Genomic DNA, 27,598 nt, shown 5'->3' with positions numbered 1-27,598 from the left:
ACCTTAGGGGGAAAAAAGGACGGGTATACACTCGCACACACACACATATCCATCCACACATATACAGACACAAGCAGACATATTTAAAGACCAAATATGTCTGCTTGTGTCTGTATATGTGTGGATGGATATGTGTGTGTGTGCGAGTGTATACCCGTCCTTTTTTCCCCCTAAGGTAAGTCTTTCCGCTCCCGGGATTGGAATGACTCCTTACCATCTCCCTTAAAACCCACATCCTCTCGTCTTTCCCTCTTTCCTGATGAGGCAACAGTTTGTTGCGAAAGCTTGAATTTTGTGTGTGTGTTTGTGTTTGTTTGTGTGTCTATCAACCTGCCAGCACTTTCGTTCGGTAAGTCACATCATCTTTGTTTTTAGATATATTAATTACTTAATGAATACATGTGTACTGTCCTTTATTACCTTCAACTTCATTCTTCATTTGTGTTCAATACTTTCTGCAGATTATTAAGAGTAGTTGTTACTTTTCATTCTAGTTGCAAACAATTACTGTACTAATTGCCTAGTGGAATGGCTACTACATAAATAAATAAAAGCATCTGGTGCTTATATCACATAAGGAAAAGCCTGCACTATATCTATGTGTCACTGAGGCAAAAAGCAGAAAGGAGGTGGAAACTTCTGCTGTTAGGTAGCAACCAAGAAGAGGTGTGGACCAGTTTTGCAAGGTGAATTAGGAAAGAAGTACCAGGTCACTAATTCTTCAAGCTAGATGCATGTTCTACCTAAGAGGCAAAAGATATACATTCTTTGGGCATAGATTTTGGGAAGGAGAATCTTTATGTGATAGTAGGTGGAGCAAGAACAACACTGAAAGGGATAAGGACAACAGTATTGAAAGTGACCTGGTAAAGATATCTTCAGCAACAAACCAAATCAGTGTTGAGTTTGTTCCTGTTCTGAAGTGTTGCGATTGGTCCCAGTCGAACAGATCTATGAGCTGGGTCAATATAGAGTTATATCAGATGCTTCAGTCAGGTAAGGGGTTTGGTTTATGTTGAAGTCATCGGCAGGTGGGATTTTAAATGCATGGCCCAGATGTCAAAAGCAATGGGAAACTGGCTGGACTGAAGGTAAAAATCTTTAAGGGAGGACAATGACATTCAAGGGTGTATGATTGTGTTCAGATACAGTATTACTAGTGTCCTGCTTGACACAGTCACGTTGTTTAAATATCTGGGCATAATGTAGCAAAACGATCAAGTAAGAACTGTGGTAGGGAAGGTGAATGGTCTACTTTGGTTTATTGGGAAAATTTGAGAAAAGAGTGGTTCACCTGTAAGGAGGTTGCATATAGGACATGATGCAACCTGTTCTTGAGTACTGCTTGAATGTTTGTGGTCTGTATCACGTCGGATTGCAGGAAGAAGCAAAGCAATTCAGAGGTGGGCTTCTATATTTGTTACTGGTAGGTTTGAACAACATATAAGTGTTATGGATATGCTTTGGGAACTCAAACGGGAATCCCTAGACGGAAGGCAATGTTCTTTTCGAGAAACACTATTGAGAAAATTTAGAGAACCGGGATTTGAAGCTGACTGACAAACAATTCTACTGCTGCCAACACACTGCACCTAGCACCCCGTCTGCAGGCCACAAGTGGCCCATTGGGACCATCCGACCGCCGTGTCATCCTCAGTTGAGGATCCCGGTTGTTATGATGGCTTTCTATGACCGTAGCCGCTACTATTCAGTTGAGTAGCTCCTCAATTTGCATCACGAAAAATGGCAACAGTGCATGGCGGCTGGATGATCACCCATCCGAGTGCCAGCCATGCCCGACAGCGCTTAACTTCGGTGATCTCACGGAAACCGGTGTATCCACTGCGGCAAGGCTGTTGCCACACACTGCGCCTAAGGACCATGAAAAAAGGTACGAGAAATTGGGGTTCATACAGAGGCATATAGATGGCTGTTTTTCCCTTGCTCTACTTGAGAGTGGAACAGGAAAGAAAATGACTAGTAGTGATTCAGGGTACCCTCCGCCATGCACTGTATGGTGGCTTGCGGAGTATCTATGTCTATGTAGATGCAGATATAGATTTGTGTAGATGAAACTCAGCCAACAAATTAAGGAGATGTAATTTGTTTCCAAACTTTAGTGGGCCAATTATAGGTGGAAAATGAATATGGATGGATATAACTCTGTCTCATGTTACTGCAAGTTAAGTAGTTGTTACTTACCATAAGAACGTACACAAATATAAAAACACTGACTCCTTTTGAGTTTGCAATAATCAGCATTTTAAACTTGGGCTCTAGAAGTATATTTTCTACATCTGCATCTACATCCATACTCTGCAAACTACCATGAAGTGCACGGCAGAGGGTATGACTTTCTGTGCCGGTTATCAGAGATTCCTCCCATTCCATTCCCATATGGAGCATAGGAAGAATGATTTTTTGAATGCCTCTGTGCGTGATGTAATTACTCTAATCTTGTCTTCACGGTCTCTATGCGAGTGATATGTAGGGGGTTGTAGTATGTTCCTAGAGTCATCATTTAAAGCTGGTTCTTGAAACTTCATTAGTAGACTTTCTCAGGATAGTTTACGTCTATCTTCAAGAGTCTGCCAGTTTAGTTACTTCTTGGTAACATTTTCCCATGGGTCAAACAAACCTGTGACCATTCATGTTGCCCTTCACCATAAAAACTGCAGAAACTTTTGATAAACCTTTCTGTCAATAACAGATAATTTGGATTTGAATACTTCCTTAGCAGAGGGTCTACAGTTCCGCATAAGGCCTTCCCAACTTTATATTATAACTTTCTTAAAAATAAATATTTAAGTGGTAAAATAATAAAATGTTGTTCAAATGAATTTAGCAATTTTCTTAAACATAAATATTTAAGTGGTTAAGATGAAACCAGTAGTAAAATAATAAAATGTTGTTCAGCTGAACTTAGTAATTACCGTATATTAAGTTACTTACACACTCAATTTCAGTGATAGGTTCCCAAGACACAATTATACATATTGTTGTCAACCAGTTTCATGAAAAAAGACAAGACAATAATAAAGGGGTCTAATGAACAACATGATCCATAAAAGCACTCTCCACAGTGAGGTGTTAACTTCAAACATAGCCAGAATAGAGGCAAGCAGTCTGAAGTTTTATACAAAGTTAAAAATTTTTAATAGTTAAGATAGCAAGCAAATAACTTTACGTGGTGATTACTTTCAGCTGATTATACTGCTGTCCTCAGATCAATTATAAAAACATATTACTCACTGCTCGTAAATGTCTGCATCACAGTGGATGTTCATGTAGGAGATGGATCTCAATAAAAAAAATGGCACATACCACTGAGATAAAATATTAGTTATTCAAGACTTGTAAGATGAGTCTTTAATAGCTAATACTTTAGTCGTATAGAACGGAGCCACTGCTCTCCTGAATATGAGGCCAGTGTGTTAACAAATTCTTTAATTACCTCACTTGGTTATACCTAATGTAGAGTTGTCTTATTTTTATACATATTTGGAATGAGTTATTTTGCTAACATAATAAATAATAATACACTGTTCGTTTCAAGGATCATTCGTAACATGAGGAAGTGGATGCTGGCTTTCACTAAAGACGTAACTGTGTTTTGCTATGTGATATTGCAATTGCAAGGCGCATTTGAAATGGATTATGTCTGAATAGAACATCTAGCCCCCCATGAACCATAGACCTTGCCGTTGGTGGGGAGGCTTGCGTGTCTCAGCGATACAGATAGCCGTACCGTAGGTGCAACCACAACAGAGGGGTATCTGTTGACAGGCCAGACAAACGTGTGGTTCCTGAAGAGGGGCAGCAGCCTTTTCAGTAGCTGCAGGGGCAACAGTCTGGATGATTGACTGATCTGGCCTTGTAACACTAACCAAAACGGCCTTGCTGTGCTGGTACTGCGAACGACTGAAAGCAAGGGTAAACTATGGCCATAATTTTTCCCGAGGACATGCAGCTTTACTGTATGAATAAATGATGATGTCGTCCTCTTGGGTAAAATATTCCGGAGGTAAAATAGTCCCCCATTCAGATCTCCAGACGGGGACTACTCAGGACGACGTCGTTATCAGGAGAAAGAAAACTGGCATTCTACGGATCGGAGCATGGAATGTCAGATCCCTTAATCAGGCAGGTAGGTTAGAAAATTTAAAAAGGGAAATGGATAGGTTAAAGTTGGATATAGTGGGAATTAGTGAAGTTCGGTGGCAGGAGGAACAAGACTTTTGGTCAGGTGAATACAGGGTTATAAATACAAAATCAAATAGGGGTAATGCAGGAGTAGGTTTAATAATGAATAAAACAATAGGAATGCGGGTAAGCTACTACAAACAGCACAGCGAACGCATTGTTGTGGCCAAGATAGACACGAGGCCCATGCCTACTACAGTAGTACAAGTTTATATGCCAACTAGCTCTGCAGGTGAAGAAGAAATTGAGGAAATGTATGATGAAATAAAAGAAATTATTCAGATACTGAAGGGAGACGAAAATTTAATAGTCATGGGTGACTGGAATTCGGTAGTAGGAAAAGGGAGAGAAGGAAACGTAGTAGGTGAATATGGATTGGGGGTAAGAAATGAAAGAGGAAGCCGCCTGGTAGAATTTTGCGCAGAGCATAATCATAGCTAACACTTAATTCAAGAATCATCAAAGAAGGTTGTATACATGGAAGAACTCTGGAGATACTAAAAGGTATCAGATAGATTATATAATGGTAAGACAGAGATTTAGGAACCAGGTTTTAAATTGTAAGACATTTCCAGGGGCAGATGTGGATTCTGACCACAATCTATTGGTTATGAACTGCAGATTGAAACTGAAGAAACTGCAAAAAGGTGGGAATTTAAGGAGATGGGATCTGGATAAACTGACTAAACCAGAGGTTGTACAGAGTTTCAGGGAGAACATAAGGGAACAGTTGACAATAATGGGGGAAAGAAATACAGTAGAAGAAGATGGGTAGCTTTGAGGGATGAAGTAGTGAAGGCAGCAGAGGATCAAGTAGGTAAAAAGATGAGGGCTAATAGAAATCCTTGGGTGACAGAAGAAATATTGAATTTAATTGATGAAAGGAGAAAATATAAAAATGCAGTAAATGAAGCAGGCAAAAAGGAATACAAATGTCTCAAAAATGAGATCGACAGGAAGTGCAAAATGGCTAAGAAGGTATGGCTAGAGGACAAATGTAAGGATATAGAGGCTTATCTCACTAGAGGTAAGATAGATACTGCCTACAGGAAAATTAAAAAGACCTTTGGAGAAAAGAGAACCACTTGTATGAATATCAAGAGCTCAGATGGAAACCTAGTTCTAAGCAAAGAAGGGAAAGCAGAAAGGTGGAAAGAGTATATAGAGGGTCTATACTAGGGCGATTTACTTGAGGACAATATTATGGAAATGGAAGAGGATGTACTTGAAGATGAAATGGGAAATATGATACTGCGTGAAGAGTTTGACAGAGCACTGAAAGACCTGAGTCGAAACAAGGCCCCGGGAGTAGACAACATTCCATTAGAACTACTGACGGCCTTGGGAGAGCCAGTCCTGACAAAACTCTACCATCTGGTGAGCAAAATGTATGAGACAGGTGAAATACCCTCAGACTTCAAGAAGAATATAATAATTCCAATCCCAAAGAAAGCAGGCGTTGACAGATGTGAAAATTACCGAACTATCAGTTTAATAAGTCACGGCTGCAAAATACTAACGCGAATTCTTTACAGACGAATGGAAAAACTGGTAGAAGCCGACCTTGGGGAAGATCAGTTTGGATTCCGTAGAAATAAAGGAACACGTGAGGCAATACTGACCCTACGACTTATTTTAGAAGATAGATTAAGAAAAGGCAAACCTATGTTTCTAGCATTTGTAGACTTAGAGAAAGCTTTTGACAATGTTGACTGGAATACTCTCTTTCAAATTCTGAAGGTGGCAGGAGTAAAATACAGGGAGTGAAAGGCTATTTACAATTTGCACAGAAACAGGATGGCAGTTATAAGAGTCGAGGGGCATGAAAGGGAAGCAGGGGTTGGGAAGGGAGTGAGACAGGGTTGTAGCCTGTCCTCGATGTTATTCAATCTGTATATTGAGCAAGCAGTAAAGGAAACAAAAGAAAAATTCGGAGTAGGTATTAAAATCCATGGAGAAGAAGTAAAAACTTTGAGGTTCGCCGATGACATTGTAATTCTGTCAGAGACAGCAAAGGACTTGGAAGAGCAGTTGAACGGAATGGACAGTGTCATGAAAGGAGGGTATAAGATGAACATCAACAAAAGCAAAACGAGAGTAATGGAATGTAGTTGAATTAAGTCGGGTGATGCTGAGGGAATTAGATTAGGAAATGAGACACTTAAAGCAGTAAATGAGTTTTGCTATTTGGGGAGCAAAATAACTGATGATGGTCAAAGTAGAGAGGATATCAAATGTAGACTGGCAATGGCAAGGAAAGCGTTTCTGAAGAAGAGAAATTTGTTAACATCGAGTATAGATTTAAGTGTCAGGAAGTCGTTTCTGAAAGTATATGTATGGAGTGTAGCCATGTATGGAAGTGAAACATGGACGATAAATAGTTTGGACAAGAAGAGAATAGAAGCTTTTGAAATGTGGTGCTACAGAAGAATGCTGAGGATTATATGGGTAGATCACATAACGAATGAGGAGGTACTGAATAGGATTGGGGAGAAGAGGAGTTTGTGGCACAACTTGACTAGAAGAAGGGATCGGTTGGTAGGACATGTTCTGAGGCATCAAGGGATCACAAATTTAGTATTGGAGGGCAGCGTGGAGGGTAAAAATCATAGAGGGAGACCAAGAGATGAATACATTATGCAGATTCAGAAGGATGTAGGTTGCAGTAGGTACTGGGAGATGAAGAAGCTTGCACAGGATAGAGTAGCGTGGAGAGCTGCATCAAACCAGTCTCAGGACTGAAGACCACAACAACAACAGAACATCTAGCTGTATGTGGTGGCACACACTAGTGTTGAACATTGATGGTTCAGTGTTGTTTGTGAGGAATTCTATCTTACTTGTTACCTTTATACTGCATCTGGGTATTTGGAGCTTTGTTAGTGAGTTATTTTAGTGTCAGTAGTTACTAGCTACAGGTTTGTTTTCAGCTTTGGAACTTTTACTAAGGGTTGTTATTAACAGATGGATATTTTTTACTCTGCATTTGTTATTAGTTGTGGATATGAAGAAGAAAATCACTAGCATGACGTTGCATGCCGCAGTAGGTGACAACGATAATGATCCCCTAATTGTATGGTCTTATAGCCATTTATATCAAGTACCATGTTTACATGGGAAACTTATGAAGTTAACCAAAATTTCTGACTTTTAGACCAGGAATGAGTATAAGTTGTGATGTCGCCAGGACAATGTTTGATGATCTACTTATAGGAGCTCCTGGTTCGAGAAGTCTGACTCTTCATGACATCAATTTGCTCGCTGATGATGGTTTTTGTTTTGTTTTTTGGTGTGTGTGTGATTTTTCTTTGTGTGACACTAGATTCAACAAAGGATTAAATAGTCAACTGGTTGCACATGAATGGTAGGTATGTTGATCATGGTACGTACATTGACCTAGTCCAGCTCCAAATTCTGACTATTACTTTTTAGCAATGCAGTTTTATGATTTAGCAACATTTCATTCTGATGAAGACACCTGTGTCAAAACCTAGGCCAATGTACTTAACATTTATGTGAAACCAGATGGCTGGTTAATCTTTGTCGAAACTGTAGAATACGGTTGCTGAGTAACAGCCATGTTCAAAACTGTAATACTAGATTTGTGTGTAGGCCGATTCTGTGTTATTAGTTGCAGTTAAGAATGACTAATTAAGATTGGTGGGTATCATGGAGTTTGTTTTGGCTATTTTGGTCAAGTTAGGTTTTCAATAATACTTACATCAGCAAGTTTTGGTTTTTGGCATTGTAAAGTTTGTTCTAGCAACCCAGGTGAAGTAATGTTTTTCATGTTTTCAAAGCTAGTTTCTGTAAAGAGTTGTACTTTCTTGGTATCTAGGACTTCGGCTCAAGCTATAAACACCAAGTGAAGTTTTCGATATCAGTTTTTTGAGAGAGTTATGGTTTCATTTGAACAATATAGGTCAGGTGAAACTTCCGAAACTAGTTATCTGCACATTTGTGTTGGTTTTGTACAGCTGAGTTTATCTGTTTAGGTTAACTGAAGATAGTGATACCAATTTTGTGGATTGTTTCATGTTGGCTTAGCGGACTTTAGCGTGAGTTTTTGTTTGTATATGTATTTTATGTTAGGAATGTCGTACATAGAGCTGAGTTTTTCTCTTTAAGTTAATTGAAGGTGGCGATACCAATTTCGTGGATTTCATTTCATTTTGGCTTACCAGATTTTTGCGTGAGTTTTTGTATGAGAATTTTTTTTATGTTAGGAATGTCATACATTTTGTTTGTTCCTGCCCAAAACTACCTGCTTACTGTGTCCCTTTAGTTTCATGTTCTGCTTCAAATTAATTTGATATATTTTGTATAATGGGAGTGTTTCCATCTTGACTGTGTGACGTAATGGTCACAGTATTGCGTATGGATGAAAAGCCGGTGTCCACCATCTTAATAATGTCACAGGTCAAAGCAGACAGCTGGTATCGGACATTTCGATGTTCATCTAAATTAAATGGAGATCTTTGACTACATTACATATACTTTATGTTACATATCTCCAGTGTGACAAGTTCGTCGTGGATGTGGAACAATATATTACAAAAAAACGATATGCTAATGTTCCTTCCACAGTCGCCAAATAAATTATATTCAAGGATGTGGAATAAATAAAACCGAAATCATAAACATAGTTTCAATTAAGTGGTAATAATCAACTTGTCACAAAACATATAAATGTACAATAATTGAGGGGAATATGAAGATTCTTAGACTACTGTAGCCATGCCTCACTAAAGAGAGAATCTGTTTACAACATTTATTTATATCCATCTTAGCACTGCATCAAGAGTGTGCTGAGATCAGATAGTACATAGGACATTATTTGAGGTTATTAATAATACACACATGTAATAATATATACACATCAACTCCGCCAATGCCGGTCCCAAGCCCAGGGCCTCATCTCGCAAGTGATGAGAGAGGAGGAATGGGAGGAGTAACACCTCGTAAAAAAACCTGTGTCCACCTGGCTCTGGGTGGTAACACCCTGTGAGGGCCCCTGCCTAAGGTTACAGGTGAAACCCCAAAATCCAGACATGTCTGTGTGGTAGCCACCAGTACTCTGGTCAGCGTCTGTTGGCTCTGTGAGCTTGATTGTGATTGAATCTTCTGGAACTCAAAACTCCAGTCGAAAATATGTGAGATCCTTTGTCATTTTACCACCAAAACCTCAACAAAAACCAATAACCATGACAGAACAATGGGAAAGAATCCACAACCCTGGGCCCCAGTAAGTAAGACTGGGTAATAAACCTGATCATCGGATTTCAGGAGATCACGCACGTCATGAAAAGAAGAATTGGAGCTTCTCAAAAACCCTCATGACAAGGAGAATAGTTTTACATGGGAATGGGAACACTCAACACAAACATACTATTGAAGCCAGGTAAATTGAAACAATTTACAAACACCATGGATAAATTCAATATGAAAATTATGGCAATACAGGAAACACGATTCACAGGTGAGAACCCCTTTGATTCGGAAAATTACAGAAAATATACGAGAAAATCTGATATAACCATTCCATGAAGTAATCTCAAACTCTTCGGAACAGGATTTGTAGTACATAAATCAATACTGGACTCTGTAATAGATTTCATCTCAAAATTAGAAAAAATTTCAACACTGACAATACGATCTGGAAACAAAGCCTATACACTAATTAGTGCACATGCCACCACAAATAAATATAACAAGAAGAACCCAGAGATGATAGAGGAATTCTGGGAAGATCTGGAAGAAACTATCAGCAAAATCTCCGAGAATCATGTAAGTTAGGCAAAGAAAGAAAATGCCGAGACATGAGAGGGAAACACATGGCCCATAAGAGAACAAACAATAATTGAGCAAACTTGATAAATTTTTGCAGGAATTTTGAGCTGAAAATCATGTCAGTGCAATTCCAGAAAACCAGTAACTTGGAAATTCCCCCAACAATGCTCTAGGAGAATTTCAGATAGGCCACGTACCAATATCCATGAAAAACGCTGGAGAAATAATGAACGTAAGAACTAGGAAAGGAGTCTTTGAGTATGATCACCTCTTCCTCCAAATCAAAGCAAAATTTATACCAGACAGACAAATCAAGAGAACCAACAGACCTTCCAGAACAGATCCAGAGTACCAGCAACTAAACAAGAAAGAAATAATGGAAGGAATTACAAAAATGAACAGCAACAACTGGATAGAACTGTCAGAAAAAAAAGAGAGACCTTATAAAATTGGGGCAACCACTGAGAAAAAGGAAACATCAATTGTTGAACATGACATGTGACAGAGCCATAGAAGACAGAATACAAGCCTGAAAAAAAAAATTAATAGCCACAGAACACAAGAAAAATGGGGTCGACAGAAGCGTCCGATCCCACGCGTCGGCTTTGACCCTTGACGTAAGTGTGTTGTCGTGTGTGACGTCATGATGGTGCGGAGTTTGGTTTGAGTGTGGCTGTCTCCAGTTCTGTTTTATCTTATTTTATTTACTTTTCTGATCTGTTCATTCTATCTCGTGAGATTTCTTTTTTGAAATTTAAAAACACTTATTACTTACTTTAATTATCCGATCTCACGCGTCGCCTTTGACCCGTGACGTAAGGGTGTTGTGGTGTGTGACGTCATTACGGCGCGGAGTTTGGTTTGTGAGTGTGGCGTGTTTGTAGATGTCGTGTTGTTGTTTGTTGTGCCCTCTGGTGGTATGTTCATGGTTTTCGTTTGTTTGGTGTGTTGGGCTCAGTTTGCTGTTGCGTAGTGGTGAGTGCTGCGAGCGTCTTTTTGAAGCGGAATTTGTATTAGTGAGTTAACGGTTTTGTGTGATGGTTAATGTAATGATGATTGCTGTACGTCGGGTGAGTTTGTTATTAAGTGTGTTCGGTTGTGGTTTTTTGTTCAGGAATGGATACGAAAGACCAGATTAATAGTGCTCGGTTGAGGGCTATGATGGGGGAGACAGCTTTAGAGCTGATTAAATTTCTTCAGCTATTTGGCTTAATTGCCGAAGTCGTGAAGTGCGGTGTGTGCCACGAACCAATGAAATTGGTTAAAGTTCCGGCCTCTCGGACCAGGGACGGTTACATGTGGCGCTGTCGCAAAGATGACATATGGCGTTCCATACGGCGCGGTACCTGGTTCGAGAAGTCTAGATTGGGCATGCGTGAGATTGTGCTTGTTACATATTATTTTTGTTATAGATCCCCACAGAGTTTTTGTGCACATGAGACTGGTGTGAGTGAGAGGACTGTTTTAGATTGGTATTCCTTTTGTCGTGAAGTGTGTTCAGAATTTATTAAGTACAGGGGTAAGTTGGGGGGGCATGGGGTGGTTGTGGAGGTGGACGAGTCACAGTTTGGGAAAAGGAAGTATGGGAGGGGGAAGTCTGTGGCTGGTGTTTGGGTGTGGGGGGCTGTTGTTCCGGGGGGTGGGGGTTCCGAATGTGTTTTTAGGGATGTGGAAGGTAGGTCGAAGGCTGAATTAGTGGGGTTAATTGAGGAATATATAGAGCCGGGGTCCACAATAGTTTCTGATGCTTTTTCTTCTTATAGGGGGTTGGGTGAGAGGGGATTTAATCATTTAGTAGTGAACCATAGTTTAGAGTTTAAGAATTATGATACAGGGGCTTGTACTAATACAATAGAGGGGATGTGGGGGGCGGTTAAGTCAGTTATTAGGAGGGGGAAGAGGCGCTCTTCCAACCTTCAGTCTCATTTAGATGAGTACTGTTGGCGGAAGAGTGTCCCAGAGGGCTATTATATTGTTCGTGTTTTTTTAAGGGCTGTGGGTAAAATGTATAGGCCGAAAGTGGTTAGTTAGGGGGGGCTGGGTAGGTGGGTGGGTGGCTGTGGTTCAGGGTGGGGTGGGTGGTTTATTTTGTTGTATAGTGTTTGTTAAGGTGGGGGGGGAGGGGGAGTGTGTTTGTTTTTTGTTTCAGTTGTGGAGGATCTATTTTGTTGAAGTTTTTGTTGAGTTGTAGTGTGTGATTGAGATGTTTTTTATTTTGTATTTGGTTTTTGTTGTGGGTTTTTTATTTTGGGGTTGTGGGGGGGGAGGGGGTTGAGGTGTGGGTGGGTTGGGTTTTTCTTTTGGTTCAGTATTTTTTCGTTGGTTTGTGTGTGTTTGTGTGTGTGTGTGTGTGTGTGTGAGATTGTGGTGGCCAATCTAGTTTGTGGGGCTGGAACTTTCATTTGGTAAGTTCCCTTTTTTTTGTTTTTGGCGTATGTGTTGTGTATTGGGGTATAGGGAAGTGTTTCAATGAAATTTGTGGCTGTGAAGGTTGGTATTGGTATTCGTATTGGGAGATGTTTTTGAGTTACATAGGTCAACGGTAGTGGTCGATCCTTAGTTATGGGATTGGTAGCTGCTGTTGAGCTATATAGTTGGAGGGAAGTGTTCAATCTCAAAGTTTGGTGGAGTATGTTGATTTTTGTAATGGGAGATGGGATCGGGAGTTGCTGTTGAGCTATATAGGTCAAGGGAAGGGTTCGATCCCAATTTATGGGATCGGGAGCTGCTGTAGATATATGTAGGTCAAGGGAAGTGTTTGTTCGCAATGTATTTTGATTTGTGTGTTGGGGGATGGGATCGGGAGATGCTGTTGAGCTATATAGCTCAAGGGAAGTGTTCGATCCCAATTTATGGGATCGGGAGCTGCTGTAGATATATGTAGGTTAAGGGAAGTGTTTGTTCGCTATGTTTTGCGGTGTATTTTGATTTTTGTATTGGGGGATGGGATCGGGAGATGCTGTTGAGCTATAAAGGTCAAGGGAAGTGTTCGATCCCAATGTATGGGATCGGGTGCTACTGTAGATCTATATAGGTCAAGGGAAGTGTCCGATTCCAGATAAGAACGTGTTTTGTGGTATTTGGTGAGTTTTGTGATGTCGATTTTTTTCGTCGTCTTGCGTGGTTTTGTATGGCGGTGTGTGGCTAAATTTGTTTATGTTTAGTTTCTCCCCACCCAAAAACCCCCAATTTCCCACGCTTGTCCCGTTAGAGTCATTAGGCTTTTTGTGAAACCTGTGTGTGTGTTGTTTTTCTATGTATTTTCGTCTTTATGATACGTATGCAACGTGTTTATATCCGCCATATTGGAATTGTCGTTTTTGGTCGTTTCCGCCATATTTGTGACGTCATGGGTCAAAGCCGACGGGTAAGATCGGACGCTTCTGTATTTCCTTATCTGTTTCATCCAATTTCTGTTTTAGTTTATTATATTTATCTTTCTGATCTGTTCATTCTATCCCGTGAGATTTTTTTTTAAAAAGACAAAAAACACTAATCAGCTACTGAAGCATCTTTATCTTCTATGGGTTGCAGGGGTTACGAACCCTGGGGAGGTGGGTGGGTATTCATGCATGGCTGTCTTCTCTTACACGTCGTAGCTACGCAAGGCGTCTAAATTTGTTTATATTTAGTTTGCCCCCCACCCAAAACACCCCATTTCCTGCGCTTGTCCCGTTAGTGTCATTAGGCTTCTTGTGGAAAGTGTGTGTGTTTGTTTTTGTTTCCGCCATATTTGTGACGTCATGGGTCAAAGCAGGCGGGCGGGATCGGACGCTTCCGTATTTCCGAAAAATGGGAAGAATTCAACAGAATACAGAAAAACACTTCAAAAATAATCCGCAGAGAAACAAGAGGTTATGAAAAGAGCAGGTTGAAGGAAATAGAAGAGGACTTCACCAGATACAACATATGAAATTTTTACAGAATATTCTGAGAAAATATGACAGGATATCAACCGCCAAGCTTATGCTTCAAGAGACAAATGGAACACAGGAGACAAATCCGAAGAAAAACTGTGAAATATTAGCTCAATACTTTGACACATTAATCATCTGTGATGAACCAAAACAGAGATTACAGTTTACAAAACCAAAACTTAATCAGGACTCTGAACCTCCCACACACGAAGAAGTAGTGAAAATAACAAAATCATTGAAAAATAACAGAGCACCAGGAGAAGATGGACTGATAGCAGAAATATGGAAATTAGACCATGAAAACATTACACCCAAAATACACAGAATAATCAAAAACATTTGGGAAATAGAAAAGGTGCCAAAAGAATGGACGTCAGCACTAATACACCCTCTCCACAAGACAGAAGACAGAACAGACCCTAATAACTACAGAGGAATTTCGTTACTGTCTGTGACATACAAAATTCGGAAATACGGAAGCGTCCGATCCCGCCCGTCTGCTTTGACTCATGACGACACAAATATGGCGGAAACGACCATAAACCACGATTCCAATATGGCGCATATAAAGTCGGTACGTACACATTATGAGATCGAAAAACAAACACACACACTTTCCACAAAAAGCATAAAGACACTAACGGGACAAGCGCGGGAAATGGGGTGTTTTTGGGTGGGGGCAAACTAAATATAAACAAATTTAGACACCCACTCCCATACAAACCGACGAAAAAAACCGACATCACAAAACTTCCCAAATACCACTAAACACAATACCATCTGGAATCGGACACTTCCCTTGACCTATATAGTTCAACAGCAGCTCCCGATCCCATAAATTAGGATCAAACACTTCCCTTGGCCTATATATCTCAAAAACATCTCCTGATACCAATATCAACATACACAGCCACACATTGGGATCGAACACTTCCCTTGACCTGCGCACTGTTAATTTTATCCGTCATATCCAGTTCTGAACAAAAACAACAACCTATTAATCTTACTAAAATTACCAAACGATGTACAGCGAACAACACTACATTAACCTTCACACAAAATCGTTAACTCACTGAAACGAATTCCACTACAAACACAGCCGACACTCGAACAATTCTGGATAATGAGCAAAAGCAAACTGAGCCCATTACACCACACAAACGAAGACCCTGAACATACAACCAGAGATCACAACAAACCACAACACGACGACATCTACAAACACGCCACACTCGCAAACCAAACTCTGCACCGTCATGACGTCACACGCGTCAACACCCTTACGTCACGGGTCAAAGCCGACGCGTGGGATCGGACGCTTCTGTCGACCCGTGTAGTTCATGGGAGAGATCTTGGAACTGTTAGAAATCAACAAAGGAGTGAGACAGGGAGCTAACCTGTCACCCATTTTATTTAACACAGTTTTAGAGAAAAATAATCAGGATATGGGACAAAGGAGTCAATGTGGTAAAGATGGGGAGACACAAAAATAGAACCATCAACATAAAATGTCTGGCCTTTGCTGATGATATAGCCATAGCCATCATAAGAAATAAGAGAAAAGAAGCCAAAGAAGCCCTAGAGACACTACATGAAATTGCAGCCAGAACAGGACTCCAAATTTTCTTATGAAAAAAACCAGTACATAGACACAAAATCCAGAGACAGAAACGCATTGGTAATAAAGTATGGAAAGATAGCACAAGTAGAAAGTTTCAAATACCTGGGAGAGATTATACAGAAAACAGGACTACATTTGACAGCCAATGAAGAAAGAGTTGCAAAGCTACAAGAGGCTTGCAGACTTACATGGAACCATTACAACAAAAGAAGTATTTCTGTTAATGCAATTTTGTCATACGTTGACATGATGGAGACCGTGGCTGTTGTTTGAAGACAAATGTTGGTTGCTGTCCTAACACCATCAACATTTCCGTTAATGCCAAATCAAGACACTACAAAACAGTAGTCTTACCAGAAGCTTTGTATGCCTCAGAAACAATAGTAATCAAGGGAAGGGAAAAAAAATCAAGGAAATGGAGAAGAAAGAGAGGAAAATTCTGAGAAAGATAAGTGGGTAAGACCAGAGGCAGGGGATCTGGATAAAAAGGCTGACAAAAGAACTGTACAAACATACAGAGACAACTACAGACAACATCAGCAAAAAAGAAGAGCTAAATTCTATCGGCACATTTATAGGAGAAACAAAAATAGGCTGATCCAGAAGATTTTTAACATTATGATGAGTATTTCGATGAAAACTAACTGGGCAAAGGAAAACATGGAGGACCTCAAGAAACAAATATCTCCACAGAAGAAATAACACACAGAGAAAAATAAGGAGAAAAAAAAATCAGGAAACAGAAATTCGAAGAAGCACCAAAAGAGAAGCCAGGAAAGACACGGACAGAAGAGAGGAAGAAGAAACACAGTGAATACATGAGGGGTTTTCGGGAAGAGATGAGACGAAAAAAGTGCCGTGAAAATTGATTGTATTTTAACGCTCTCCTAAATGGGGAATTAACGATGATGATAGTAATAATAATACACACATTAGTCAGGTCTATTACTTGCAGGCGTACGAAACTCTTCAATTGAGTAGGAGTAGTCTGCTATCAATAAATCCTTTGGGTTCCTCTTGAACTGAAATTTTTATGGCTGTTGGCAAGTTATTGCAAATGTGTGCAACTGAATAACGGGCATTTTTCTGGACCGAAGTAAGAGACTGCAAATACCTGTTTATATTCTTACTTTTAGAATTGATTCCGTGAACTCAAATGTTGGTTGGAATTAAGTGCTATTTTCGACTTCCACTGACAACTGAATCTATCCAACGTTTCCAGAAGTTGTTAAAATCACAGCAGTTACCTTGCATTGTGATACTGCATAAAACAACACGTACACCAGCAGGATCAAGTCGTAGAGCCACAGGGGTACGAAAACAATGAACCAGTTCCAATGAGTTCGAGAATCAAGCCGCAACACCAGTAAAATGAAAAACACGAGTAAAATAAACCACGTAAATAATGCACGATGCAAAACAGCCATAGTGGTGAACTGTTTACAATTCGTCGCCAGTTTATTTACTGCTCATTTGTTTGGTAAATTCTGCATCTGAGACTATGAGATAAATTCCTGAGACACTTTACTCGGAAACTTCTCATTTCACACCGTATCAGAGTGATAGCGCAGATTCATCCCTCCTGTCTAGTCTGCGGAAGAGTAATACGAGGATCATGAAATATGTTACACACGCAAAAGATGTTTAGTGAACGAATTATGTCATCAGCGTTGACACCTTGTGGTTTCTGACATACTCCATGGCATTCTCCTCTACGAATAAACAACACACGACTTCTAAGCGGCATGACAACACACCACAGTCCACAAGCCCGCAAACTCCGAACACAAAGATATGACGAGGAAAATTATACACATTAAGTCCATCACAATCGGTCTTTAGCATCCTTCCACTTGAAACTCCGAAGAGAATTGTGGATAAATTTTGATATTATATCATCCCATTTGAAAATTATTGATGAAGACAGTAATCTTAGACTCGAAGGCAAAATACTTATACAAATACAGTTATGCACATACATAAATACTGTCTGTGTCGGCAGAGAGAGTATTGTCGAACCAACTGTTCGGCGTTTAATGTTTATGTACGTCTCATGATACAGTGACACGAGAAGCTAAAGGTATAGTCGTGTTAAACTTTTTTCAATCGTTTTCTCACTGTTCAAATATGGTCAACGACTGGTCACCAGAACCGCCGAGAGAAGCGGAGGAAGTGTCATGTAATAATTCAGAAATTGCGCCCTTTGGCTTAACTAGCTCAGACAGCGAAGATGACAGCGTTCATCCTGATGGTTATGAACCATTAACTAATATGGCACTTGAAGAAGCAGAGAACGAAGTGACTGATACCGTAAGTTTATTGAATAGTTGTTCTTCGTGACTAATCACACGAAAAGTGAAGAAAACTTGCCTATTGCAGCTATATGTAGCCCACATGGGTACTTAAGGTGTGCTCTTTGGTTTCTGTTAAATCTTGTGGTATACCATATCTTGATTAAGTTAGTCTTTTGGTAAAATTAGTTTTATTAATCAAAACTATTCGCTATCAGTGTATGGCACAATCTTTCATGGGATCTGACTTGTAGAGATGATTTTTATCAATGTTTAGTGAACTTACAGTAACACTTACACTAATTGGGAATTATTTTGTACTCTCATTCCCGATATCGTGGTTTATTTCATTTTTCGATGTAAACGCTTTCCTAAAGCACTGCAGATCTTCCATTCACTAAATGGAACATTGTATGAACTGAGTCAGCCTTGTGCACAAAAGGATAAGTAATTTCACTCTGCAAGGCATTTACAGGTCAGACAACAAGACTGTGGTTATTGCAAGCGAACTCTTCAATTAAGTGTGCTGCAAAACATTCAGCAATGACTGAGGGATCAGTGCAGACATTGCCATTGAAGGAGATGTCATGAACTGTTGTGGAGCCTTGGTGGCTGTAGATGTAGCAGAGTTTAGTCCATACTTGAGATTATGGGGTTTGGGGTCTGACAGAAGATACACACTCCAGCACTCCTGTTTCCACAGTATTTCAGAGTCTCATGTGTCCAAGGCATTTCTGATTTCTTGTGTTATTATCCATGTCTTGCCTTCCCACAGATCTGTAACCATCCTATTAGATTTTTGGAAGATTAAAGTTTCATCCGAGCACTTCAAAGTTTGGCAATTAGATGTGAATGCTTTGTTAGTTGGTCACAAGGATTTAAATACTCACATCTCTGTGGGGCATTGCTTTGAGTCTTCTGCTAATACTTTGTGTCTCTTACACCTATAATTGCCTCTATTGGATTGAAAGTCGCCTAATATTAAAAACTCTTGTGTGTATCCCTAACACAGTCAACAGCCTTTGATCTTTAGTGCGCACCTGGCCCAATTAGAGGGATCCTAAAGTTCTCAATGACACAATTCTATGGAGTCGCAGTGTACATTATCATATACCTTTCGAACCTTTTACTCATGCACCGAGCGAGGTGGCACAGTGGTTAGACACTGGACTCGCATTCGGGAGGACGACAGTTCAATCCCGCGTCCGGCCATCCTGATTTAGGTTTTCCGTGATTTCCCTAAATCACTCCAAGCAAATGCCGGGATGGTTCCTCTGAAAGGGCACGGCCGACTTCCTTCCCCAGCCTTCCCTAATCCGATGAGACCAATGACCACACTGTCTGGTCTCCTTCCCCAACCAACCAACCAACCTTTTACTCATGCCTTCCACACAACTACACACTAGGTGGGGGGGGAGGGGGGGGGAACATAGTTATGCAGTTATGGGGACACACTACAGATCATGAGCTTGATTGTGAGCAAGAGTAGTCCCCTCAACCTTCTCTGCCAGTCAGTGGATTATAGTACCAGGTCAGTGATACACATTACTCATTCCAACAACACCTTGTGCAAACAAGTTGCATATTATGGAAAGGGAAAAATTACCTACACACTCAAAATTCATTACTGAACTACATGATTTTAGAAAATCTGTGCATCTTACTCCTTATAAAACTGCCACTATTTAATCTCACAGGTAACTTAAACATGGAAATTTGTTGCCCATCCATTTAATTGCACAAATAAGTTTCAAGTGTTCATTCTCAGCATTACAGAAGCATCTGATTCAGCCAGTCTGCTTTGGCCCATGATGTCATCAATATGGCGGAAACAGTTACGTCCAGTATATAGAAAATGGTGACAATGAAATCGCACACACCAACAAACATGAATAAAAATAGAAATGACACAATGTTTCAGTCCAAAAATAAAATGAAACTAACAGGACAACCACGGAAAATTGAGGGTTTGGGGGCGGGAACAACCTAAATATACAACAATAAAAAGTACCGCATCACCACAAAACAAATAATATAAAAAAAAAAAAAAACTGAAACTAACAACATTGCGCTACACCAACAAAACCACAGGAATTGGACATTTCCCTTCACCTATATAGCTCCACCGTAGCTACTGACACCAAAAAACCAACACCTCGACAACTCAGAAAGCCAGATAACCCATATTAACTACATCAATTAAAACACAGCTGACCTACCATAAATATGCGACAAAACATCACAATTAATATAGAATGAAACCAAAACAAAAATTATTTACCAACAAAAGCCTCTGGCAATACCACCTAGGTTGGTCGCCAAATGCACACATGCATGCATGCAAACATCAAAAACAAAAAAAATCTCCTAAAACATCCACAACCTGCCAGCCATGAACCAACCCCAATCCACCGGATTTCACCCCTATAAAAAGAAACACCACCAACAAATGTAAACCAAAATCAATCACACCTTACAAAAAAACAAAATCTGCAACCAAACTGGTCCCCTCCAGTATAATCTGTAAACACCCCACCTCTCCAAACCCATAATCTATACCATTAACCCCACAACCACACCCAACCCCCTCAATTCACCACCTTTAGCCTATACATGCTCCCCACAGCCCTCAAAAATATACGAAACATGCAAAAAATCTTAGGGGCGCTCTTCCACCAGCATGCCAGCAATACTCATCTAAATGAGATTGCAGGTTGGAAGAGCAGCTCTTTCCCCTCCCTAAAACTTATCTAAATGCCCCTCAAAATCCCTCTATGGTGTTACTACAAGCCTCAGTATCATAATCCTTAAACTCAATACTGTGGTAACTACTAAATGATTATAACCATCTTCCCCAAACCCCTATGAGATGAAAACACGTCATAAATTATAGTACTACCCTCCTCAATCACGCCCACTAGTTCCCTCCTACCACAACACTGCAAAACTCTAAGCAGACAAACAGGGTAACCCCGCCCGCCTCCCCCGAAACACACAAAACCGAGAACTACCCCTCCCATGCTTCCTCTTAAACTATGGTTCATCAATTTCAACAACAACCACCAGCCCACCCATCTCCCCCTATACTTCACATACTCCGAACAAAACTCTTGACAAAAAGAAAAACGTTCTCTCACTCACACCAGTCTAATGTTCACAAAACTTATAAGAGGACCAATAACAACAATAATAACTAAGCAAGACAATCTCCCTCATGGCCAACCTAGATTTCTCGAACCACGTACCACGCCTTATCGAGTGCCAGATACTGACGTGCCGACAATGCCACCAAGACATGTACCTGGTGCGAACCCTCAGAACTCTCGTCAACCTTATGTTATTGCCACAAACATGACATTTAACATATGCAACAATGAGACCGAATATCTGCAGAAACTGTTTGACAGACATCATATTATCACTCTTCGCAGCACCTAATGATACGCTTGTGAACCTGAATGTCATATCCATACCTAACAAAAATGTCATAAAAATTTAAGACTTCTTTCAGCACAACAAACACCAACTAATCACACCTAACAAAAAATGCCATAAAAACACTTACTCACTGGAAACACTCCCACCACTCACATTACTGCTCCAACTACCTAAACTCAAAGTAACATTAGCAATCAAAGCACAAATGAACCCTACACCACACAAACCAGCACATCCACATTCATCACCAGAAGGCACCATCAAATACAATAATGTGACATCTACGCACACCACCAACTCGGGAAAGGTCCCGAGTTTGAGTCTCGGCCCGGCATACAGTTTTAATCTGCCAGGAAATTTCATATCAGCGCACACTCTGCTGCAGAGTGAAATTCTCATTCCTCTTGTTACGTGTGTCGTGTGAGGCTTCCAGCTGTTTTCTCTTCCTGCATTTTCATGCATTTTTACATTACTATGTACTATTATTTATTTTATTGAATCTAATGACCCTTCCTGATGTATCCTTGAGTGATGCTGGAATGGAATGGGTGTGGAGGGTGCACTTCCCACTGCAGATGTCTGTTGCAAGGCTTCAGCCCCCAACCCCTCGTTCCCCCTCCCCAGTGGCCACTTCCACAATGGCATCTGTTCCCCGTGACGGATACAGTTTCTAGCTACCTAGGTTTTACCTCACTTTAACACACTTTAACACATCTGGCTTAAGTTACTGCCACCAAATTTTAAACCATCGTGATAAGGCCCAAGACCATGTGATAAGGCCCAAGACCATGGAGCTGATTTCTCTATTCTTCTTGTTTCACATAATTTCACATGAATTTTCAGTGGAATGAAGACAGATATCAAAGATGAGTAGTCCTTTGAAACGCATAATCATCATAATCCAAATGTAAATGTATGCTTCCGCAGCCATTGTCGCAGTCAATAAAATTCTTCTACGTTTGAGGCCGCATTGTCAACTATAAAATTCCGACGTTTCAGTGACTGTTGCAAGACACCTTCCTCAGGGTGTACTGCCCCTGCTGTTCCGGGGGTTAGAATAGGGCCGAGGTATTCCTGCCTGTCGTAAGAGGCGACTAAAAGGAATTTCACACATTTCAGCCTTTATGTGATGGTCCCCTGTTGGGTTTGACCTCCATTCTTCAAAATTTTCCCAAAGAGCAAGCCAATTGGGGAAGGGCACCTTACATGGTGCATTGTGAAAATCGTGCATTGAGATCTTTAGCCCACTTTCTCGTTGTCACATTGCAGTCCCACCTATTCTCCATCTCTTGCTCGAGGACACATTCCTAGGTGCATATTCTACCATGCACTATGCAGTATCGCTTTTTGCGTCGACGATGGCCAAGGACTTCTTTGCACCTGATATCCAGCATGGTAGCCAGTCCATTGTGGTTTGGCCGCCATGTACCCTGTTGGTTGTAGCCCCCTGACCACATAGGGAACACTCTGCTGATGCTCGTGTCGTTAATTCCCCACATATGCCAATGGGTAGATGCACATCCCCCTGGGGCATCGAGACTCCCGGCAATGACCATCACGCCAGGTGGCCTTTGCTGCGGCTGGGTGCTGCCCGTGGGGTGACATCAGGGCAAATGACACGCGATGAAGCGTAGTCCATCATCTATCGCTGGTGGTGAAAAAATTACAGTCTGTAAGTGATCACAAGCTCAATTCAACGCACAGAAGTACGACCCCAAATTGTTCCCCTCCCTGGCCACACCATGGGAGGAACGTCAGGCTAAGAATGACAGTGGATCTTATTCGCCCCAGTACCTTGTACGTTCAAGAGCTGATGGGGAATCTTTCATGATGAAGCCTCAGTTTTTTGTTGAGCATTTAGAGGACAAGTTTGGGGAGGTGGAGGGCTTGTCCAAAATGAGATCTGGGTCAGTCTTGATCAAAACAGCATCCTCTGCCCAGTCACAGGGGTTACTCGCTTGTGACAAGCTGTAGGATGTTTCTGTAACCATCATGCCCCATAAGAGCTTAAATATGGTCCAGGGTATCATGTTTTACAGGGTCCTTCCTTTGCAGTCTGACGATGAGTTGCGCACCAATTTAGAGCGGCAAGGTGTACATTTTGTCCGGCACGTTCACCAGGGTCCGAGGGATAACCAGGTGCCACCGGTGCCTTCATCTTGGCCTTTGAGGGTGATACATTGCCCAAGAAGGTCAAGGTGATGGTCTACCTCTGTGATGTAAAGCTGTATATCCCTCCCCTGATGCGGTGCTTCAAGTGCTGGAAGTTTGGCCATATGTCTTCCTGCTGTACTTCCAGCATCACATGCCGAGATTGCGGACGCCCATCACATCCCAATACTCCATGTGCCCTGCCTCACATCTGTGTCAACTGCGGAGAGCACCATTTGCCTTGCTTGCCAGACTGCAAGATTCTCCAAAAAGAAAGGAAAATCGTGGAGTACAAGACCCTAGACCAACTGACCTACACTGAGGCTAAGAGAAAATTTGAACACTTGTACCCGTTGTATATGACATCATCTTACGCAGTCGCTACAACAGTTCTGGCACCATCTGCTCCGCCAACCCAAGTCACCTCTCAGAGCTGGAAGACTGCAGAGCTTGATCGTGGGGTGCATTTCACTCCCAGTTACTCCTGCACCACCTACTTCGGGAGCAATACCCCCACAACCATTGGGGATGTCTGTCCCCACTTCTAAGCTGGAGAAGCGGAAGTCTTCTTCGGCTTCTCTCGCTAGGAAGGGGTCCCTTAGGTCACTCCCTTCCCAGGTTTCTGCTAGCGAAAAAAATGACACCCTCCACTGGCTGAAGAACCCAAAAGCAGCTGGTCATAGGGCTTCATGCTCATCCTCAGTCCTGGAAACCGAGCCAGTGAAATCCTCCCAGCCAGGGATACCCAAATAGCAGCAAGAGAAATCCAAAAAGAAAACCCCTAGGACCAAGGAAATTGCGGTGGCACCCACACCACTGCTACCTACAAGCTCTGCGTCTGAGGATGGGGTGGAGGTTTTGGCGTCTGCTGAGGACCTAAATCTCGCCAGACCCTCAGACAAAATGGATATAGACTGCTCAGGAAAAAGTCGGTGGCAGCAGGTGACCCTGAGGCGTAGACTGCCTCATTGAATGTTCCATGCCTTCCCAGTCTCATGATGACGTCATCCTCCAGTGGAATTGCGGCGGTTTTTTCCACCGCCTGGCTGAGCTACGGCAACTGTTAAGCTTTACACCTGCTATCTGCATTGCCCTCCAGGAAACCTGGTTCCCGGCAATGCGGACCCCTGCCCTTCGCGGCGGATATTACAGGAACCAAAGCAACTATAATCGAGTGTCAGGTGGAGTTTGTGTTTATGTTCTAAACTCAGTCTGTAGTGAACATGTGCTCCTTCAAACCCTTCTTGAAGCTGTGGCTGCTAGAATAAGATCGATGCAGGAAATAACTGTCTACAATGTACACTCCTGGAAATTGAAATAAGAACACCGTGAATTCATTGTCCCAGGAAGGGGAAACTTTATTGACACATTCCTGGGGTCAGATACATCACATGATCACACTGACAGAACCACAGGCACATAGACACAGGCAACAGAGGATGCACAATGTCGGCACTAGTACAGTGTATATCCACCTTTCGCAGCAATGCAGGCTGCTATTCTCCCATGGAGACGATCGTAGAGATGCTGGATGTAGTCCTGTGGAACGGCTTGCCATGCCATTTCCACCTGGCGCCTCAGTTGGACCAGCGTTCGTGATGGACGTGCAGACCGCGTGAGACGACGCTTCATCCAGTCCCAAACATGCTCAATGGGGGACAGATCCGGAGATCTTGCTGGCCAGGGTAGTTGACTTACACCTTCTAGAGCACGTTGGGTGGCACGGGATACATGCGGACGTGCATTGTCCTGTTGGAACAGCAAGTTCCCTTGCCGGTCTAGGAATGGTAGAACGATGGGTTCGATGACGGTTTGGATGTACCGTGCACTATTCAGTGTCCCCTCGACGATCACCAGTGGTGTACGGCCAGTGTAGGAGATCGCTCCCCACACCATGATGCCGGGTGTTGGCCCTGTGTGCCTCGGTCGTATGCAGTCCTGATTGTGGCGCTCACCTGCACGGCGCCAAACACGCATACGACCATCATTGGCACCAAGGCAGAAGCGACTCTCATCGCTGAAGACGACACGTCTCCCTTCGTCCCTCCATTCACGCCTGTCGCGACACCACTGGAGGCGGGCTGCACGATGTTGGGGCGTGAGCGGAAGACGGCCTAACGGTGTGCGGGACCGTAGCCCAGCTTCATGGAGACGGTTGCGAATGGTCCTCGCCGATACCCCAGGAGCAACAGTGTCCCTAATTTGCTGGGAAGTGGCGGTGCGGTCCCCTACAGCACTGCGTAGGATCCTACGGTCTTGGCGTGCATCCGTGCGTCGCTGCGGTCCGGTCCCAGGTCGACGGGCACGTGCACCTTCCGCCGACCACTGGCGACAACATCGATATACTGTGGAGACCTCACGCCCCACGTGTTGAGCAATTCGGCGGTACGTCCACCCGGCCTCCCGCATGCCCACTATACGCCCTCGCTCAAAGTCCGTCAACTGCACATACGGTTCACGTCCACGCTGTCGCGGCATGCTACCAGTGTTAAAGACTGCGATGGAGCTCCGTATGCCACGGCAAACTGGCTGACACTGACGGTGGCGGTGCACAAATGCTGCGCAGCTAGCGCCATTCGACGGCCAACACCGCGGTTCCTGGTGTGTCCGCTGTGCCGTGCGTGTGATCATTGCTTGTACAGCCCTCTCGCAGTGTCCGGAGCAAGTATGGTGGGTCTGACACACCGGTGTCAATGTGTTCTTTTTTCCATTTCCAGGAGTGTATATCTTCCTCCAGATGGTGCAGTACCCTTGAATGTATTAGCTGCACTGATTTATCAACGCCCTAAACCTTTCCTACTTTTGGGAGATTTTAATGCCCATAACCCCTTGTGGGGTGGTTCCATGCTTACTGGCCAAGGCAGAGATGTTGAAACTTAACTGTCTCAGTTCGACCTCTCCCTTTTAAACACTAGGGCCACCAGACATTTCAGTGTAGCTCATGGTAGTTACTCGGCCATTGATTTATCAATTTGCAGCCCAGAACTTCTCCCATCTATCCACCGCAGAGCACATGATGACCTGTGTGGAGGTGACCACTTCTCCATCTTCCTGTCACTGCCAAGCATCAGGCCCACAGACACCTGCCCAAATGGGCTTTGAACAAGGCGGACTGGGAAACTTTCACCCCTTCTGTCACTGTTGAATCTGCCCCACACGGTAACATCAATGTGACAGTTAAGTAGGTGATTACAACAATTGTTTCTGCGGTAGAAAACGTGATCATTTGCTCTTTAGGATGCCTGAGGCATAAGGCAGTCCCTTGGTGGTCGCTGAGGCAATTACAGAGCATCGGCGAGCTCTACAGCAACATAGCAACACCCTTCCCTAGTGCATCTGATAGCCTTTAAGCAGCTCTGTGCCTGTGTATGCCAGCTTATAAAATGATGGAAACAGGAGTGTTGGGAGAGGTACGTGTCGACCATTGGGTGCCATACGTCAGCTTCCCAAGTCTGGGCAAAGATCAAACGTCTTTTTGGGTACCAGGCCCCAACAGGTGTCCCCACTGTTACCATAAATGGCGTGTTCTCTACCAATGCAAACGCGATTGCTGAGCACTTTGCTCAAGCCTCTGCATTGAAGAATTACCCCCCAGCCTTTCGTACACTCAAATGGTGGCTCTCATTCACTACACGCTGCAGTGAATCCTATAACACCCCGTTTACAGAGCGGTAGCTCCTCAGTGCCCTTGCACATTGCCCCGACACAGCTCCTGGGCCTGATCGGGTCCACAGCCAGATGATTAAGCATCTCTCATCTGACTACAAGCAACACCTCCTCGTCACCTTCAACCGGATCTGGTGTGATGGTGTCTTTCCATTGCAGTGGCGGGAGAGCACCATTGTTCCTGTGCTCAAAACCAATAAAAACCCATTTGATGTGGATAGCTATCAGCCTCACCAACATTCTTTGTAAGCTGCTGGAACATATGGTATGTCGGCTGTTCGGCTGTTGGGTTGGGTCCTGGAGTCACATAGCCTGCTGGCTCCAAGTCACAGCAGCTTCCGCCAGGGTCACGCTACCACTGATAATCTTGTGTCCATTGAGTCTGCCATCCGAACAGCAATTTCCAGATGGCAACACCTGGTTGCCGTCTTTTTCAACTTACGTAAAACACACGACATGACCTGATGACATCATAGCCTTGCCACATTGTATGAGTGGGGTCTCCAGGGCCCACTCCCGAT

General features: G+C 42.6%; 2 protein-coding genes across 2 annotated transcripts in view; one reads left to right on the top strand and one right to left on the bottom strand.

The window, feature by feature from the left end:
- Positions 1 to 17,451, bottom strand: part of LOC126195421 (transmembrane protein 60) — a 50,757-nt gene extending 33,306 nt beyond the window's left edge. Inside the window, exon 1 of the mRNA XM_049934028.1 lies at positions 16,779 to 17,451. Within this exon, the coding sequence (XP_049789985.1) occupies positions 16,779 to 16,958 (180 nt within the window). The 5' untranslated portion in view covers positions 16,959 to 17,451. The remainder of the gene's footprint in view (positions 1 to 16,778) is intronic.
- Positions 17,452 to 17,519: 68 nt separating this feature from the next.
- LOC126195420 (uncharacterized) overlaps positions 17,520 to 27,598 on the top strand; it is a 47,534-nt gene continuing 37,455 nt past the window's right edge. The window contains exon 1 of the mRNA XM_049934027.1: positions 17,520 to 17,841. Within this exon, the coding sequence (XP_049789984.1) occupies positions 17,659 to 17,841 (183 nt within the window). The 5' untranslated portion in view covers positions 17,520 to 17,658. The remainder of the gene's footprint in view (positions 17,842 to 27,598) is intronic.

The sequence above is a fragment of the Schistocerca nitens genome, chromosome 7 (assembly GCF_023898315.1).
Source record: "Schistocerca nitens isolate TAMUIC-IGC-003100 chromosome 7, iqSchNite1.1, whole genome shotgun sequence".
Lineage (NCBI taxonomy): Eukaryota > Metazoa > Arthropoda > Insecta > Orthoptera > Acrididae > Schistocerca > Schistocerca nitens.
Note: the sequence above shows the minus strand (reverse complement) of the source record. Positions and strands in the feature narration are given on the sequence as shown.